At 42.6% G+C, this 20,927-nt stretch overlaps 1 protein-coding gene across 1 annotated transcript in view; it reads left to right on the top strand.

Moving 5' to 3' along the window:
* Positions 1 to 403: 403 nt before the first annotated feature.
* The window catches only part of LOC310800365 (ethanolamine kinase 2), a gene marked incomplete at both ends in the record, with an annotated part of 48,277 nt that continues 27,753 nt past the window's right edge, over positions 404 to 20,927 (top strand). The window contains 3 exons of the mRNA XM_083662970.1: positions 404 to 529; positions 15,691 to 15,965; positions 17,987 to 18,133. Coding sequence (XP_083519096.1) covers positions 404 to 529; positions 15,691 to 15,965; positions 17,987 to 18,133 — 548 coding nt within the window. The remainder of the gene's footprint in view (positions 530 to 15,690; positions 15,966 to 17,986; positions 18,134 to 20,927) is intronic.

The raw sequence follows: 20,927 nt of genomic DNA, 5'->3' as shown, positions 1-20,927 counted from the left end.
TTGATTTGAGCCAAGAGTTGAAACATTACCACTTACTGTATATCAGTGTTGTGGATTAACTCACCTTCACTAAGACTAGGGACTTCTCTCTTCAGTACAAACGGATTAACTCACCTTCACTAAGACTAAGGACTTCTCTCTTCAGTACAAACGGACAGTAATCGATTTATTTGGAGCTGTTTGTCCACCTCATTTCAATCTCTTCTGTTTATGTTAACTCACATTGGGCCGCCTAAACTCAAAGGTCCAACTTTGGATGAAGTTTTGACTGTGGTGGATGAGGCTGTACTCTGCTCATCTGGTCTTAGAGCAGAACAAGACTTTGGTCTGAGAGGTTCTGAACAAGTTCTGGACCTGGATCTTTGACTGTGAAAAGCTCTGGGGCCTTACATCTGCTTTAACGATGGATCGTAGTTCTCAGCTTCTCCATCTGGACATTCGTGTTGATGAGCAGGAACCTCGTAGAGGCATCCTGGACCTCCTCAGCAGACTCCGTCCTCAGTGGAAGGCACAGGACATTCAGATGAAGGCAAGTGACTGTTATGGTGTGTCGTGTTATGTTGGGGTTTAACGTCTCACAATGTAGGGTTATCAGTAGTGTCTCTGGGATTTATTGATACTAGTCTGAAAGAGTAAAGGATGTCAATGTATTATCTATCTGTGTGTATCTGTCTATCTAGTAGGAATCTTTCTTGTTTGGTTGGCTGTTGATTTTGAAGTTTGGACTTTCACTGGAGTGTCGTGATATTCCGGGTCACCTTAGACCATGAGTTGATGAACACTCATCATTGACATCACACTGAATGCATCAGCCATCATCTGGAGATCAAATGTGCTGCTCTGATGTGTGCTGGCACAATGAAACCAGACGGCTGCATGGAGAAAAGTTCAGCACATTGTGGGAGTGGATGGTGGGTAAAGGTGCTCTTATACTCCAGCAAGCTCCGTGGGGGTGGAGCTCCACGAGTCACTGTGCGGACCTCGCGCTGGGGAAGATGCTATTATACTATCAGAAGTGATCAGCATGTATTGTACAATGGTAATAGTGAGAACAGCCCGTGAAAAGTCGCAATGAAACGCTATTATGTGCAGTACTGAGTGCACTTTCACTCTCAAACGACCGTACATCAGCACATGAAGGAATCGCCAAACTTGTTTTTACTGAAAGCCGTTTTACTTCTCAGCCCTGATTGCCTACTCTGTGCTGCTTTTAATCTCTCTCAATCATGCTCTCAACACAACACATTTACTTGGTGAAATGACTAAAAACGAACAGTTGCAAATCAAAGTTTATAGCCTACCACATGGGTCAAGAAATGTGGCGAAAACACAGCTCAGTGTTCAGGGCTCAGTGGCTTGAAAGCGGCCATGTTTGGAGAGAAGCCGTGCGTTGCTCGCGCTGTGAGAAAAAAAATCAGGCACACGGCGAGCGCCGACGGGGGTAGCGAATAACCACGCCCAACAAATGTACGTCATTTGAGGCGCCCGGGCCTCGCTCCACCCCCGCGCCCTTCACAGCAGGGTGAGCATAATACCACCTTAAAGAGGTACCCCAAAGGGATGCTAGATCATGGCTGTGCCTTTACTAGCGCCCCCAATGGTGGTTCTACAAAACACAGTTATCAAGACTTTCATGGTTGGTTTTCACAAAATGCACTGCAGCTTTTGGGAGCTGGGTTAAATAGAATGTTAGACAAAGTATCAACCTTTCTGTCATCCAGAAGTTGCTGGAAGGTGCTTTGCACACCTTCTCAAGCTCACAGGTTTTGGTATTGCTGAGGAACCTTTACTCTGAAGCATGGTAGTATTAGCTCTAAAAAAAGTGACTTGGATAAGCCGATACATTTTTCAAGGTGACAAACGTGCTCCAAAAAGAAGATAACAGCAACCTATTATACTCCTGTCACGGTGGAGTTTATGGTTGTATTGTAGTTTGTTTCAGCTCAGCTTTTGTTTACATTTGTACACAAAGAAATACCAATCTGTGTATGTATGCGGCATGGTGGCTCAGTGATTAGCACTGTTGCCTCACAGCAAGAAGGTCCCCGGTTCAAAACCCGGTCCATCCCAGGTCCTTTCTGAGTTTGCATGTTCTCCCCGTGTACGTGTGGGTTTCCTCTGCATGCTCCGGTTTCCTCCCACCATCAAAGGTAATGTTAGGTATGTTAGGGTTAATACTGTCAGTGCCGCTGATCAAGGCACTGGCAATCAACCGGACGCTGCACTGGGTCAAATGCAGAGGATGAATTTCCCCAATGGGAACAATAAAGGATAACTGAACTTAATGAATATGGTCCATACTACGGCTGCACAATTAATCCAATCACAATCGAAATCGCAATATGGCTAAGTGCAATATCCAAATCACAGGAACCTGCAGTTATTTGATAAGGGAAAAATGTGTCACAACATCACATTAAATGAAGCATTGTGGCTGTGGTGCTACAGAGACGTCCTGGCCTCTCCAGATGTAAGGGAACAGGCTTGTTTGGTAACAGACCCCAGTAAAAACCACATCACATTTTGATTTTATCTTTGTGTGGAAAAACTCTACAAAACACCCTCAAACTCACGGTCCTTCTCATCGCTCACTGCTTTGAAGCAAAACCTGCAACAGATCCTAATTGACTGTTGTACCTGTTGACCTCCTCCCAACCACACACATACCCCCAGTTCTCGTTCTCTGTCTCTCTCTCTCTCTCTCTCTCTCTCTCTCTCTCTCTCTCTCTCTCTCTCTCTCTCTCTCTCTCTCTCTCTCTCTCTCTCTCTCTCTCTCTCTCTCTCTCTCTCTCATATTGTAGCCTGTGTTTGTATATAGTATGCTCCTATTACTACTGTAATTTTTTACTTGTATTTATATAACCTTGTTTTTTATTTCAGCCTCCCACCCCCTTCCCCCAAAAGGCCCTTGCTTTTTGTCAGGCTGCTTTTGTATATAATAAATTGTTCTTACTTGCTTGCCTGGGTAAATAAAGGTTAAATAAAATAAATAAATAAAAATAAATAGAAAAATTGCCATTCCCACTAAAATCATATCGCATATCACAATCACAATAGCTGTCAGTACAATCGCAATATGATATGATATCGTGCAGCCCTAGTCCATACAGTTTTCTCTTGCCTTCTCTTTCGTAATAAAAGCTGTCTGCAGCTACAATGACACATCGGTGTCATGCTGCACAATACAATGTGACACGAATTTGAGTGCTAACTGGTATTTAGCCTATGTAGGATTCAGCACTATAGACATTATTATACTATATTATTATATTAAATTATTATAATATATTATTATTATTATATATATTATTATACTATAGACATTATTAACTGGTATTTAGCCTATGTAGCATTCAGCACTATAGACATTATTATACTATATTATTATATTAAATTATTATAATATATTATTATTATTATTATATATATTATTATACTATAGACATTATTAACTGGTATTTAGCCTATGTAGCATTCAGCACTATAGACATTATTATACTATATTATTATATTAAATTATTATAATATATTATTATTATTATATATATTATTATACTATAGACATTATTAACTGGTATTTAGCCTATGTAGGATTCAGCACTATAGACATTATTATACTATATTATTATATTAAATTATTATAATATATTATTATTATTATATATATTATTATACTATAGACATTATTAACTGGTATTTAGCCTATGTAGCATTCAGCACTATAGACATTATTCCCTAACATCAGTGCAATAAAGCCAAGGTAACTGGACAACAAGAGTAGACTTTGTTGGATTTTCTTCTTGGAACCCTGGGGATTGTGCTGGCTGAGTATGTGTCCTGAGCAGGATCATCCCATGCTGGTCCCATGTGCAAACACAAGGTCCAATCTTTCAGAGGAATAGGGTTTATATTTGTTAGGTGACGGCACATTGGGTGGATGACCTCTCAATCTAGACCAGGTCCAGTAATGTACACAAAGGGTAGATGCTCTCCTTCAGTCACCCAGCAGCCCCTTCAATCATGTATTGTGTTGGTTTGTTTGGAAGATCCTCCTGGGATCTGGCAGAAAAAGTGGCGGTGGCGGAAATACTTTTGTTTTAATGGAACATCTTCTCGTATAGTGGACGTCAGTTCTAGGTTCATGTGAACATCTTGTGTAGTGGATGTCAGTTGTAGGTTCATGTGAAAATGCTGATGAAAACGTGGAGATGCAGATGCTTCTGGTCCAAAAGCCTCTACATTTCGGGGAGTATCATTTGTCCTTCTTCAACCTCCCTCAACAATTTTCAGAAGAATTCGCTCCTGTTTAGTGAACGGTGTGTGGTGTGTCTCCTAAAATGTTACGAAATCAGGTAAAAAGCAAGGTAGCTTGTCCTATTGTCCATCACACTGGACATTGACACAAGTGTCATATTCAGAGGGTTCATTTATTGTATACCACTGAAAACGTCTCCTTTTCTACAATTTAACTCAATCTTAGCAGCACAAACAATTGAAACCATTTCATTAATTTATAATTAATAAGTATAGAGATCACTTTCTCTAAAGCATTGTCCCTTGTGGTGTAACAAAGTTCAGGCCTTTCAGCTGGCAAGGATTGCCAACTGAAGATTGTTGCCACTGTATATATAGTTCACTGTATATATATGCCACACTGGCCACTGTTTGCCTAAGGCCTCGTCAGACATTTGCTGTCATTCAGTGGTTTCTCAGTAGTCTCTCATTCACTATTCATCATTCATCTAGTTTGACAGTTATTGAGAGTTGATTTGAGTTAATCAGTTATTAATTTGACTTAGTGTGGACCAGTGATGTCACTGGTCCACACTTTAACACTCAATAACTGTCAAATTAAATGACAGACTTCAAAACCGTTTACAGTTTTCTGATATACTACTGATGTTCTAATGATACAAAGCTGGTTGAAAATGGGCGGAGTGTTCCTTTAAGACCAGAGAATCATGTCCACTATGGGGAAAAATTATTTGCCAGCCAGGTCCCAGGAGGTATACAGCAAATATGACAATTACTACAATTACTGTATAATTTTATTAGGTTTAATTAGTGTCTAAAACATTGATTAAATCATACTTTGGGAGGTGTTAAATGGAGGGTTGTCAGATCATGTTTAAAATGTTGTAAAAGTTTAAAGTCACATATATTTGATCAACTGTCATGTAATGCTACAGTATAATATGTACATCTTTCATCTGTTGCTCAGCCATAGAAATCAGAGTGACAAAAGGCATTCCAGCGCAATGTCCCGTATAAAGCCGTGGTGGTATACATCCAAGTGGTGCTCAATGCACTAGTATGAATACTTCATCAGATGTCAGGGGGCGGCCATATTTGTTCGCTCTCCATCTAGATGGAAAAAAACGGTTCCATGCGGGTCCCATCAGAGACACAGGAAAAGGCCTTGGAGACCGAGGGAGTGAATAAGAGACTACTGAGAAACCACTGAATGACAGAACATGTCTGATGAGGCCTTAGGCAAACAGTGGCCAGTGTGGCATTGTACTGTAGTAGCCTACACACGCAGTACAGGCAGGAGCTGTGTAGGAGGTGTAATCTTTAATATAAGCCAATTCAAAACCAATGAAAGGCTGCGGCTACGCAATGCTTTTCAGTGGATCAATGGACCTATGTGTTATGCATATGTATTGACATGCATCTATTCATCTATCTCTATGTATCTTTGAATGTATCTGTGTTTTGTTTCATGTTGTACGAGTCTGTATCAGTCTCAGTTTCCAAGGGCACTGCCTCCACAAAAGTACTGTGACAGTGGCCGCAGTAATGTTGGATTTTTTCCAGTTTGTTTGCACCAGTAAGAGTGAAACAAGATGTCAAAAGAAAGTGGAGGATCCACGGATTCCCGTGGTATTAGTGTTATCACTCTATGACCAAAACTCACTCAACTAACAGTCCAAGACTCTGACCTGCTGTGGTATTAGTGTTATCACTCTATAACCAAAACTCACTCAACTAACAGCCCAAGACTCTGACCTGCTGTGGTATTAGTGTTATCACTCTATGACCAAAACTCACTCAACTAACAGTCCAAGACTCTGACCTGCTGTGGTATTAGTGTTATCACTCTATAACCAAAACTCACTCAACTAGCTGCCCAAGACTCTGACCTACTGTGGTATTAGTGTTATCACTCTATAACCAAAACTCACTCAACTAGCTGCCCAAGACTCTGACCTGCTGTGGTATTAGTGTTATCACTCTATGACCAAAACTCACTCAACTAGCTGCCCAAGACTCTGACCTGCTGTGGTATTAGTGTTATCACTCTATGACCAAAACTCACTCAACTAGCTGCCCAAGACTCTGACCTGCTGTGGTATTAGTGTTATCACTCTATGACCAAAACTCACTCAACTAGCTGCCCAAGACTCTGACCTGCTGTGGTATTAGTGTTATCACTCTATGACCAAAACTCACTCAACTAACAGCCCAGGACTCTGACCTGCTGTGGTATTAGTGTTATCACTCTATGACCAAAACTCACTCAACTAACAGCCCAAGACTCTGACCTGCTGTGGTATTAGTGTTATCACTCTATGACCAAAACTCACTCAACTAACAGTCCAAGACTCTGACCTGCTGTGGTATTAGTGTTATCACTCTATAACCAAAACTCACTCAACTAACAGCCCAAGACTCTGACCTGCTGTGGTATTAGTGTTATCACTCTATGACCAAAACTCACTCAACTAACAGTCCAAGACTCTGACCTGCTGTGGTATTAGTGTTATCACTCTATAACCAAAACTCACTCAACTAGCTGCCCAAGACTCTGACCTACTGTGGTATTAGTGTTATCACTCTATAACCAAAACTCACTCAACTAGCTGCCCAAGACTCTGACCTGCTGTGGTATTAGTGTTATCACTCTATGACCAAAACTCACTCAACTAGCTGCCCAAGACTCTGACCTGCTGTGGTATTAGTGTTATCACTCTATGACCAAAACTCACTCAACTAGCTGCCCAAGACTCTGACCTGCTGTGGTATTAGTGTTATCACTCTATGACCAAAACTCACTCAACTAGCTGCCCAAGACTCTGACCTGCTGTGGTATTAGTGTTATCACTCTATGACCAAAACTCACTCAACTAACAGCCCAGGACTCTGACCTGCTGTGGTATTAGTGTTATCACTCTATGACCAAAACTCACTCAACTAACAGCCCAAGACTCTGACCTGCTGTGGTATTAGTGTTATCACTCTATGACCAAAACTCACTCAACTAACAGCCCAAGACTCTGACCTGCTGTGGTATTAGTGTTATCACTCTATGACCAAAACTCACTCAACTAGCTGCCCAAGACTCTGACCTGCTGTGGTATTAGTGTTATCACTCTATAACCAAAACTCACTCAACTAGCTGCCCAAGACTCTGACCTGCTGTGGTATTAGTGTTATCACTCTACGACCAAAACTCACTCAACTAGTAGCCCAAGACTCTGACCTGCTGTGGTATTAGTGTTATCACTCTACGACCAAAACTCACTCAACTAGCAGCCCAAGACTCTGACCTGCAGTGGTATTAGTGTTATCACTCTACGGCCAAAACTCACTCAACTAGCTGCCCAAGACTCTGACCTGCTGTGGTATTAGTGTTATCACTCAATGACCAAAACTCACTCAACTAGCTGCCCAAGACTCTGACCTGCAGTGGTATTAGTGTTATCACTCAATGACCAAAACTCACTCAACTAGCTGCCCAAGACTCTGACCTGCTGTGGTATTAGTGTTATCACTCAATGACCAAAACTCACTCAACTAGCTGCCCAAGACTCTGACCTGCTGTGGTATTAGTGTTATCACTCAATGACCAAAACTCACTCAACTAGCTGCCCAAGACTCTGACCTGCTGTGGTATTAGTGTTATCACTCAATGACCAAAACTCACTCAACTAGCTGCCCAAGACTCTGACCTGCTGTGGTATTAGTGTTATCACTCTATGACCAAAACTCACTCAACTAACAGCCCAAGACTCTGACCTGCTGTGGTATTAGTGTTATCACTCTACGACCAAAACACACTCAACTAGCAGCCCAAGACTCTGACCTGCTGTGGTATTAGTGTTATCACTCTATGACCAAAACTCACTCAACTAGCTGCCCAAGACTCTGACCTGCTGTGGTATTAGTGTTATCACTCTACGACCAAAACACACTCAACTAGCAGCCCAAGACTCTGACCTGCAGTGGTATTAGTGTTATCACTCTACGACCAAAACACACTCAACTAGCAGCCCAAGACTCTGACCTGCAGTGGTATTAGTGTTATCACTCTACGACCAAAACACACTCAACTAACAGCCCAGGACTCTGACCTGCAGTGGTATTAGTGTTATCACTCTACGACCAAAACACACTCAACTAACAGCCCAAGACTCTGACCTGCTGTGGTATTAGTGTTATCACTCTTATGACCAAAACACACTCAACTAGCAGCCCAAGACTCTGACCTGCTGTGGTATTAGTGTTATCACTCTATGACCAAAACTCACTCAACTAACAGCCCAAGACTCTGACCTGCTGTGGTATTAGTGTTATCACTCTATGACCAAAACTCACTCAACTAACAGCCCAAGACTCTGACCTGCTGTGGTATTAGTGTTATCACTCTATGACCAAAACTCACTCAACTAACAGCCCAAGACTCTGACCTGCTGTGGTATTAGTGTTATCACTCTATAACCCAAACTCACTCAACTAACAGCCCAAGACTCTGACCTGCTGTGGTATTAGTGTTATCACTCTATAACCCAAACTCACTCAACTAACAGCCCAAGACTCTGACCTGCTGTGGTATTAGTGTTATCACTCTATAACCAAAACTCACTCAACTAACAGCCCAAGACTCTGACCTGCTGTGGTATTAGTGTTATCACTCTACAACCAAAACTCACTCAACTAACAGCCCAAGACTCTGACCTGCTGTGGTATTAGTGTTATCACTCTATAACCAAAACTCACTCAACTCTCAGGCCAAGACTCTGACCTGCTGTGGTATTAATGTTATCACTCTACAACCAAAACTCACTCAACTAGCTGCCCAAGACTCTGACCTGCTGTGGTATTAATGTTATAACTCTACAACCAAAACACACTCAACTAGCTGCCCAAGACTCTGACCTGCAGTGGTATTAGTGTTATCACTCAATGACCAAAACTCACTCAACTCTCAGGCCAAGACTCTGACCTGCTGTGGTATTAGTGTTATCACTCTACAACCAAAACTCACTCAACTAGCTGCCCAAGACTCTGACCTGCAGTGGTATTAGTGTTATCACTCAATGACCAAAACTCACTCAACTAGCAGCCCAGGACTCTGACCTGCTGTGGTATTAGTGTTATCACTCTATAACCAAAACTCACTCAACTCTCAGGCCAAGACTCTGACCTGCAGTGGTATTAGTGTTATCACTCTACAACCAAAAACTCACTCAACTAACTGCCCAAGACTCTGACCTGCCGTGGTATTAGTGTTATCACTCTACAACCAAAACTCACTCAACTAACTGCCCAAGACTCTGACCTGCTGTGGTATTAGTGTTATCACTCAATGACCAAAACTCACTCAACTCTCAGGCCAAGACTCTGACCTGCAGTGGTATTAGTGTTATCACTCTACAACCAAAACTCACTCAACTCTCAGGCCAAGACTCTGACCTGCTGTGGTATTAGTGTTATCACTCTACGACCAAAACTCACTCAACTAGCTGCCCAAGACTCTGACCTGCTGTGGTATTAGTGTTATCACTCAATGACCAAAACTCACTCAACTAGCTGCCCAAGACTCTGACCTGCTGTGGTATTAGTGTTATCACTCAATGACCAAAACTCGCTCAACTAGCAGCCCAAGACTCTGACCTGCAGTGGTATTAGTGTTATCACTCTATAACCAAAACTCACTCAACTAGCTGCCCAAGACTCTGACCTGCCGTGGTATTAGTGTTATCACTCTATAACCAAAACTCGCTCAACTAACAGCCCAAGACTCTGACCTGCTGTGGTATTAGTGTTATCACTCTATAACCAAAACTCACTCAACTAACAGCCCAAGACTCTGACCTGCTGTGGTATTAGTGTTATCACTCTATAACCAAAACTCACTCAACTAACAGCCCAGGACTCTGACCTGCAGTGGTATTAGTGTTATCACTCTATGACCAAAACTCACTCAACTAGCTGCCCAAGACTCTGACCTGCTGTGGTATTAGTGTTATCACTCTATAACCAAAACTCACTCAACTAACAGCCCAAGACTCTGACCTGCTGTGGTATTAGTGTTATCACTCTACAACCAAAACTCACTCAACTCTCAGGCCAAGACTCTGACCTGCTGTGGTATTAGTGTTATCACTCTATAACCAAAACACACTCAACTAACAGCCCAAGACTCTGACCTGCTGTGGTATTAGTGTTATCACTCTATGACCAAAACTCACTCAACTAGCAGCCCAAGACTCTGACCTGCTGTGGTATTAGTGTTATCACTCTACAACCAAAACTCACTCAACTAACAGCCCAAGACTCTGACCTGCTGTGGTATCAGTGTTATCACTCTATAACCAAAACTCACTCAACTAGCAGCCCAAGACTCTGACCTGCTGTGGTATTAGTGTTATCACTCTATAACCAAAACTCACTCAACTAACAGCCCAAGACTCTGACCTGCTGTGGTATTAGTGTTATCACTCTACAACCAAAACTCACTCAACTAGCAGCCCAGGACTCTGACATGCTGTGGTATTAGTGTTATCACTCTACAACCAAAACTCACTCAACTAGCAGCCCAGGACTCTGACCTGCTGTGGTATTAGTGTTATCACTCTATAACCAAAACTCACTCATCTAGCAGCCCAGGACTCTGACCTGCTGTGGTATTAGTGTTATCACTCTATAACCAAAACTCACTCAACTAGCAGCCCAGGACTCTGACCTGCTGTGGTATTAGTGTTATCACTCTATAACCAAAACTCACTCAACTAACAGCCCAAGACTCTGACCTGCTGTGGTATTAGTGTTATCACTCTATAACCAAAACACACTCAACTAACAGCCCAAGACTCTGACCTGCTGTGGTATTAGTGTTATCACTCTATAACCAAAACACACTCAACTAACAGCCCAAGACTCTGACCTGCTGTGGTATTAGTGTTATCACTCTATAACCAAAACTCACTCAACTAACAGCCCAAGACTCTGACCTGCTGTGGTATTAGTGTTATCACTCTATAACCAAAACTCACTCAACTAACAGCCCAAGACTCTGACCTGCTGTGGTATTAGTGTTATCACTCTATAACCAAAACACACTCAACTAACAGCCCAAGACTCTGACCTGCTGTGGTATTAGTGTTATCACTCTACAACCAAAACTCACTCAACTCTCAGGCCAAGACTCTGACCTGCTGTGGTATTAGTGTTATCACTCTATAACCAAAACTCACTCAACTAGCTGCCCAAGACTCTGACCTGCTGTGGTATTAGTGTTATCACTCTATAACCAAAACACACTCAACTAACAGCCCAAGACTCTGACCTGCTGTGGTATTAGTGTTATCACTCTACAACCAAAACTCACTCAACTCTCAGGCCAAGACTCTGACCTGCTGTGGTATTAGTGTTATCACTCTATAACCAAAACTCACTCAACTAGCAGCCCAAGACTCTGACCTGCTGTGGTATTAGTGTTATCACTCTATGACCAAAACTCACTCAACTAACAGCCCAGGACTCTGACCTGCTGTGGTATTAGTGTTATCACTCTATAACCAAAACACACTCAACTAACAGCCCAAGACTCTGACCTGCTGTGGTATTAGTGTTATCACTCTATAACCAAAACTCACTCAACTAGCAGCCCAAGACTCTGACCTGCTGTGGTATTAGTGTTATCACTCTATAACCAAAACACACTCAACTAACAGCCCAAGACTCTGACCTGCTGTGGTATTAGTGTTATCACTCTATAACCAAAACTCACTCAACTAGCAGCCCAAGACTCTGACCTGCTGTGGTATTAGTGTTATCACTCTATAACCAAAACACACTCAACTAACAGCCCAAGACTCTGACCTGCTGTGGTATTAGTGTTATCACTCTATAACCAAAACTCACTCAACTAGCAGCCCAAGACTCTGACCTGCTGTGGTATTAGTGTTATCACTCTATAACCAAAACACACTCAACTAACAGCCCAAGACTCTGACCTGCTGTGGTATTAGTGTTATCACTCTATAACCAAAACTCACTCAACTAGCAGCCCAAGACTCTGACCTGCTGTGGTATTAGTGTTATCACTCTTATGACCAAAACTCACTCAACTAGCTGCCCAAGACTCTGACCTGCTGTGGTATTAGTGTTATCACTCAATGACCAAAACTCACTCAACTAACAGCCCAAGACTCTGACCTGCTGTGGTATTAATGTTATCACTCTACAACCAAAACTCACTCAACTAACAGCCCAAGACTCTGACCTGCTGTGGTATTAGTGTTATCACTCTATAACCAAAACACACTCAACTAACAGCCCAAGACTCTGACCTGCTGTGGTATTAGTGTTATTACTCAATGACCAAAACTCACTCAACTAGCTGCCCAAGACTCTGACCTGCTGTGGTATTAGTGTTATCACTCAATGACCAAAACTCACTCAACTAGCTGCCCAAGACTCTGACCTGCTGTGGTATTAGTGTTATCACTCAATGACCAAAACTCACTCAACTAGCTGCCCAAGACTCTGACCTGCTGTGGTATTAGTGTTATCACTCTATGACCAAAACTCACTCAACTAGCTGCCCAAGACTCTGACCTACTGTGGTATTAGTGTTATCACTCTATAACCAAAACACACTCAACTAACAGCCCAAGACTCTGACCTGCTGTGGTATTAGTGTTATCACTCTTATGACCAAAACTCACTCAACTAGCTGCCCAAGACTCTGACCTGCTGTGGTATTAGTGTTATCACTCTATGACCAAAACTCACTCAACTAGCTGCCCAAGACTCTGACCTGCTGTGGTATTAGTGTTATCACTCAATGACCAAAACTCACTCAACTAGCTGCCCAAGACTCTGACCTGCTGTGGTATTAGTGTTATCACTCAATGACCAAAACTCACTCAACTAGCTGCCCAGGACTCTGACCTGCTGTGGTATTAGTGTTATCACTCTATGACCAAAACTCACTCAACTAGCTGCCCAAGACTCTGACCTGCTGTGGTATTAGTGTTATCACTCAATGACCAAAACTCACTCAACTAGCTGCCCAAGACTCTGACCTGCTGTGGTATTAGTGTTATCACTCTATGACCAAAACTCACTCAACTAGCTGCTAGGGGTGTCACGATACACTCAGTTCACGATACGATACGTATCACGATACTGGGTTCACGATAACGATACGATACGATTTTAACAATATTTTTTTTAACTTGAATAATGACAATATATGACTGGAAAAGTAGTATTTTATTTGAAATGCACAAATACAAAACATGCTGTTGTGGGAAATTGTTATTACAATAACAACTAGAAAAAACATGAGATTGGAGATAAGGCTTATCTTGAAATAGAATGAGTTACACCGTCACTTAGATTTACTTTGAACTAAAAGGTATCTCAGAAGTATAAATTCTCATTATGCATCTTCAGTTTTTCTTCAAACTCAAACAAGACTTTTCTTAGTCTATTTTTTATGCATCTTCAGTTTTTCCTGTCAAGTAAACAGTTTTGCCAGAAACTCAATTGAATGGTTTCTCTCCTGTATAACTTCTCATGTGTCTCTTCAGAGACTTGTTCAACTGAACTACTTTCCACACATTGAACTTCAACAAACAAAGACGTTTCTTTGTCTACTTTTGAAAAAAAAAAAAAATGTTTTTTTTTTTTTCACGATATGAGATTTCATCTCAACGATACATATCGTGACGTTTTACTATCGCGAAATTTCGTGGGACGATATATTGTGACACCCCTACTAGCTGCCCAAGACTCTGACCTACTGTGGTATTAGTGTTATCACTCTATAACCAAAACTCACTCAACTAGCAGCCCAGGACTCTGACCTGCTGTGGTATTAGTGTTATCACTCTATAACCAAAACTCACTCAACTAACAGCCCAATACTCTGACCTGCTGTGGTATTAGTGTTATCACTCTACAACCAAAACTCACTCAACTAACAGCCCAGGACTCTGACCTGCAGTGGTATTAGTGTTATCACTCTACGACCAAAACTCACTCAACTAGCTGCCCAGGACTCTGACCTGCAGTGGTATTAGTGTTATCACTCTACGACCAAAACTCACTCAACTAACAGCCCAGGACTCTGACCTGCAGTGGTATTAGTGTTATCACTCTACGACCAAAACTCACTCAACTAGCTGCCCAGGACTCTGACCTGCAGTGGTATTAGTGTTATCACTCTACGACCAAAACTCACTCAACTAGCAGCCCAGGACTCTGACCTGCAGTGGTATTAGTGTTATCACTCTATAACCAAAACTCACTCAACTAACAGCCCAAGACTCTGACCTGCTGTGGTATTAGTGTTATCACTCTATAACCAAAACTCACTCAACTAACAGCCCAGGACTCTGACCTGCAGTGGTATTAGTGTTATCACTCTATGACCAAAACTCACTCAACTAGCTGCCCAAGACTCTGACCTGCTGTGGTATTAGTGTTATCACTCTATAACCAAAACTCACTCAACTAACAGCCCAAGACTCTGACCTGCTGTGGTATTAGTGTTATCACTCTACGACCAAAACTCACTCAACTAACAGCCCAGGACTCTGACCTGCAGTGGTATTAGTGTTATCACTCTACGACCAAAACTCACTCAACTAGCTGCCCAGGACTCTGACCTGCAGTGGTATTAGTGTTATCACTCTACGACCAAAACTCACTCAACTAGCAGCCCAGGACTCTGACCTGCAGTGGTATTAGTGTTATCACTCTACGACCAAAACTCACTCAACTAGCTGCCCAGGACTCTGACCTGCAGTGGTATTAGTGTTATCACTCTACGACCAAAACTCACTCAACTAGCAGCCCAGGACTCTGACCTGCCGTGGTATTAGTGTTATCACTCAATGACCAAAACTCACTCAACTAGCTGCCCAAGACTCTGACCTGCAGTGGTATTAGTGTTATCACTCAATGACCAAAACTCACTCAACTAACAGCCCAAGACTCTGACCTGCCGTGGCGACATTAGTGCCCCTGGAAACAAGCAACCAAAAGCAAGAGCAATGATCACATTTTGACGAGGCTTACTTCAATAGGTTTCACTAGGTGTATAAGACTATCCTTGTGTGATGTGTGATATGGATTTTCCACAAAAAAGGTGCACAAGAAAGCTGTACTGGGAGAGCACGAGACAAGAGACACAAACAAATGTTACATCATTACCTGTTGTCCATTAAAACTAATGTAACAAGCTGTTTTTAAAATGTAACGAGTAGAAAGTACAGGAATTTGTGTTAAAATACAGGGAGTGAAAGTAAAAAGTTTTCAGAAAAATAAATAGTAAAGTATACATTTAGTCAATACCTGAGTGTAAGTACAGTAGAAAAGTATTTGTACTTAGTTACTTCCCATCTCTGATGTTCTGTGTTCATTTTGCCCTTGATCTGGCTTCACTTGCAGCTGTTCACAGAGGGCATCACCAACCAGCTGATGGGCTGCTACGTGGGCTCGCTGGAGGAGGAGGAGGCGGAGCCGGGCTGCGTTCTGGTGCGGCTGTACGGGAAGATGACGGAGCTGTACGTGGACCGGGAGCGCGAGGTGGAGATGTTCCAGATCCTCCACGCTCACGCCTGTGGCCCAAACATCTACTGCAGCTTCCAGAACGGCATCTGCTACGAGTTTGTGAGGGGAGCCGTGCTGGACGACGAGCTGCTCCGCCAACCCGCAGTCTACAGGTCTTTGCCAGAAGCCTGGCTGTTTAGTTTTTCTTTCTTTTATAAAGTCCATGTATTCAGGAGGGGGGTTTGCTGATCCAGCGCCATTGCCATTAGAGATGAAATGGCATTACAATTTCATATCACGATTATAGGGACCAAAATGTTCACGGTTATCAGTATTATCGCGGTATTGTTAAAATGTGTACTGATACAGTCACTGAAATCATTTCACCAAGTCTGCACGTCTGCGTCTGGGAGACTGTTGCTAATGTTGGTTAATGACAGCATTTGGTGTTTTTCAAAGCGCTGTAATCACAGTAACACGGTTTCAATGATAATTAAAATTGCAAATGGTACTACTACTAACTGTCAGGAATTTTGTCACGGTTTATCATTAAACCCGGTAATAATTTCATCCCTAGTCGCCATAATAAAATGTCACGTTTCTAGATACGTGAATATTAACGTTATACATGCAGTGTTTCCCACAGGATTTTGAGAATTTGTGGTGGGGGACCGCACACCCCCTAGGTGAGATTTTTCTAAACATTTTAAAGTAAAATACATGAATTTGATGTACTTTGAGAAAGCTTAAGAGCAAAATTAAAAGGCTAGATCTATGAAGAACATGTCATCATTACTGTGCTGTGGGTTTACAATGACAAACTAAATTTCTCCCTATAGGTCAGGGATACTCAACTTGCTTTGCCACTTTCGTGAAATGAGAGAAGGCGAGGGGCCAGTTAATAAACAAACAATATACATTTTTCTGTAGCGGATTGTAGGTTTTTGGGGTGTCAGCCGGAGTTTAGGCTGACAGTGTTGTGCACACCGGATAGTTAGGTTAAGTTAGTTAGGTTAAGTACATACATAAGTGCCTGGGTAGCGAGCAGATGGCGGTATTTGACAATTTAGCAGCTAAATCATAGATTATTGAAAGATATTCCATATTCCAGACTGAAATGCTATAACAGAAGTATTGGCCAGAATGACATGAACATTTATTGGACACTTATTCAGCGGATATCTTGCATGTTGCGTTCAGGTGCAGTGTAAAAAAAATAAAGAAAAAAAATAAAAAATAAAATTTGTCAACATCTTATTGTGGCGGTCAAAATATTATTGTGGCGGCCCGCCACAAATTCCTTTATGTATGGGAAACACTGACATGTATGTCATTGAGCTTCACGACTGTCTCATGTTGAAGTACGTCACGGGAGTACTGTAGGGGTGGGGTTGGTGGACCTAGCCAAGTTAACCAAGTTGCATTAGTTGCCTAAACCTAACCAAGTTGCTCTAGTTGCCTAAACCTAACCAAGTTGTTTTACTTGCCTAAAAATAATCAAAGTTGTTTTAGTTGCATCGGCGAGGTTTTTTAATTAACCTGCGTTTTGTTTTAAATTTACGTTGAGATTGTAGACGTAAAATGGCACGTTTTAGAAACCTTTTTTTTCTTTCGATGTTTTGTTTTCATACATGTAAAATGCCAACGTTTTATTCTGGCGATTTATTCATTTATTTATTTATTTATTATTACTATTACTATTACTATTAGTATTATTATTTTTTCAATAATATTTTTATTAAATTTTTAAATTTTACAAGACAAACTATTAGTATTATTATTATTTGAGTTGAGTCATGTTTCATGTTGAGCAATGCTGTTGAGTCATGCCTCCTTCCATTCATCACTCTGGTGATAAGAAGCCAGCATGGTTCTTCTAAGCACAGGACAGTAGAACCCCCCCCCCCCCACACACACACACACACACACACACACACACACACACACACATACACACACACACATCAATCACCTGGCATTCTCTGATACCCTGTGTGGGGAATACCCCGAAAACTAAGACGCCTCGACAACGAGCACTCAAGAGGTCAAAAGGTCACAAATGAAACGGCGCCCCCTTTTTTTGAACAAGATAACAGCGCTAAATGGAAAGGGAGTTGTGTTTGGTCTCTGATAATGGTTGTTTTTGCAATAACAGCCCTGCTGGCTCATCTGGGAAAATGTTTTCTCCATGCAGATTGATCGCAGCGGAGATGGGGAGAATCCACTCCATCCAGCCCAAATGTGGTGTGCCTGTTGAACCTTTCCTCTGGAGCAAAATGTCCCAGTTCCTCACGCTGATTCACAACAATATCAACCACGACGACCGCCCAGTCCAGCAAAGGTGAGCAAAAAGGTAGAACTCTGGTCAAAGGGTCTGAATATCTTTTTTCCTTTAGAATTTATCCAATAAAAGATGCCTGAGCACAATAGCTTTTTCAACAGATACACAGTCATTCACACTCACAGTCCAAACACAATCTTTTGCTGTTAGCCATCAGCAGTCACACTGGAACAAGCTGTGGACTAACTGCCTTGCTCAAGAGCACTTCTGTGGTTCTAGTCCAGATTTGCCCAGACAGTCCTTGGACAGAAACTAGCAACATTAACTAGCCTTCTAGAGATCATTTAGACACCGGATCCTTCTTTGACACATTTTATTTTTCTCACAAATGCCAAATGTCCACTTCCTCGCTTCAAATTGGCCCTCAGTTCTCCTCAGTCTCCACCAATACAGTTCAGCTGTCTTTTAACTAACACATATTCTTGGGGTTCAACTTGTCGGGTTCAAGTTGTGCTGCTCAGAGTCACAACCAAGGTGAGCGCTGTGTGAGCTGCCATTGGCCCGAAGGAGGAGGAGGGGGGGGGGGGGGGGGGGGGAGTGACAATGACATTGTGTTATCTCTGAAAAGGGGTCATGTGGTGAGAGGTGAGAGGTCATGTGGTGAGAGGGGAGAGGGGACACTTCCTGCAGAGCCTTCCCTTATCAGCCAAGCCTTCAGCCTTGTTTATGTGTGTGGAGAGAAGGTCCACGCAGAGACTGAGTCTGCTTTGGAACAACTGCTGCTTCTTCTCCAGCTCAGGCAAACGGACAGTCATTAGTGGCAGAGTGGCTCATCCATAACAGAGAGAGGCTCTCTTTCATGATAAGAACAAGTCTCAAGGCTAATGTCCACCAGCTCCAGAACAGATGAACAGACCCACACTCATGTCATCTGTCAGATGTATGCGCCATCCCACCAAAATAGGACAGGTGAGTCATTTCAGGTGAGAGTCGATCTGGCAGTTTTATCGGATCCGCAACACAGCCGTAACGCATCTGGTGTATTAGCTTCCTGGATTCACAGAGTTAGCTGTCCCTCAGATCTGAGGGACAGACAGTGTGACCCTGGTAACACAGTCACACTGTCTGTCCCTCAGAGATCTGAGGGACAGACAGTGTGACCCTGGTAACACAGTCAGACGTCCCTCAGAGATCTGAGGGACAGACAGTGTGACCCTGGTAACACAGTCAGACGTCCCTCAGAGATCTGAGGGAAAGACAGTGTGACCCTGGTAACAAAGACAGATGTCCCTCAGAGATCTGAGGGACAGACAGTGTGACCCTGGTAACACAGTCAGACGTCCCTCAGAGATCTGAGGGACAGACAGTGTGACCCTGGTAACACAGTCAGACGTCCCTCAGAGATCTGAGGGACAGACAGTGTGACCCTGGTAACCTTTCTGACATCAGGGAGGAGACAAGACACAGACCACCAACATTTTCTCAAACAACATATCATTGGTCATTTCTTTCTACTCCAAGATGATGTGTATCGATTTTGGACAAATATAATTACCAGAACTTGACTATTGTGTTCAATCTCTCAATGTCTGTAAATGTTATTTTGTCCACCAATGACTTTGGTTACTTACTATCTTTTTAGGAGTAATGTTTCAGTTTCACACACATTTTGTGTAACAGCAGCAGCACTTTGAATGCATTTATGCGTTAGTATTATTTCTTCAAGACAAAGAGTCACTAAGGATAAACAGTACTGTACAGTATGCATCTCCAGGGGCCAGACTGCACCACATTCAGAGGCCCAATAGATGGTGCTATATTGTGAGGCATGTGTGTGACTGAGCCGCCTAACTTAACACACAGTCTACTGCTCCTCTAACAGAACACACAGTCTACTGCTCCTCTAACAGAACACACAGTCTACTGCTCCTCTAACAGAACACACAGTCTACTGCTCCTCTAACAGAACACACAGTCTACTGCTCCTCTAACAGAACACACAGTCTGCTGCTCCTCTAACAGAACACACAGTCTACTGCTCCTCTAACAGAACACACAGTCTACTGCTCCTCTAACAGAACACACAGTCTACTGCTCCTCTAACAGAACACACAGTCTACTGCTCCTCTAACAGAACACACAGTCTACTGCTCCTCTAACAGAACACACAGTCTGCTGCTCCTCTAACAGAACACACAGTCTACTGCTCCTCTAACAGAACACACAGTCTACTGCTCCTCTAACAGAACACACAGTCTACTACTCCTCTAACAGAACACACAGTCTGCTGCTCCTCTAACAGAACACACAGTCTACTGTTCCTCTAACAGAACACACAGTCTACTGCTCCTCTAACAGAACACACAGTCTACTGCTCCTCTAACAGAACACACAGTCTACTGCTCCTCTAACAGAACACACAGTCTACTGCTCCTCTAACAGAACACACAGTCTACTGTTCCTCTAACAGAACACACAGTCTACTGCTCCTCTAACAGAACACACAGTCTACTGCTCCTCTAACAGAACACACAGTCTGCTGCTCCTCTAACAGAACACACAGTCTACTGCTCCTCTAACAGAACACACAGTCTACTGCTCCTCTAACAGAACACACAGTCTACTGCTCCTCTAACAGAACACACAGTCTGCTGCTCCTCTAACAGAACACACAGTCTACTGCTCCTCTAACAGAACACACAGTCTACTGCTCCTCTAACAGAACACACAGTCTACTGCTCCTCTAACAGAACACACAGTCTACTGCTCCTCTAACAGAACACACAGTCTACTGCTCCTCTAACAGAACACACAGTCTACTGCTCCTCTAACAGAACACACAGTCTACTGCTCC

The sequence above is a fragment of the Poromitra crassiceps genome, assembly GCF_964638095.1.
Source record: "Poromitra crassiceps genome assembly, chromosome: 30".
Classification (NCBI taxonomy): Eukaryota; Metazoa; Chordata; class Actinopteri; order Beryciformes; family Melamphaidae; genus Poromitra; species Poromitra crassiceps.
Note: the sequence above shows the minus strand (reverse complement) of the source record. Positions and strands in the feature narration are given on the sequence as shown.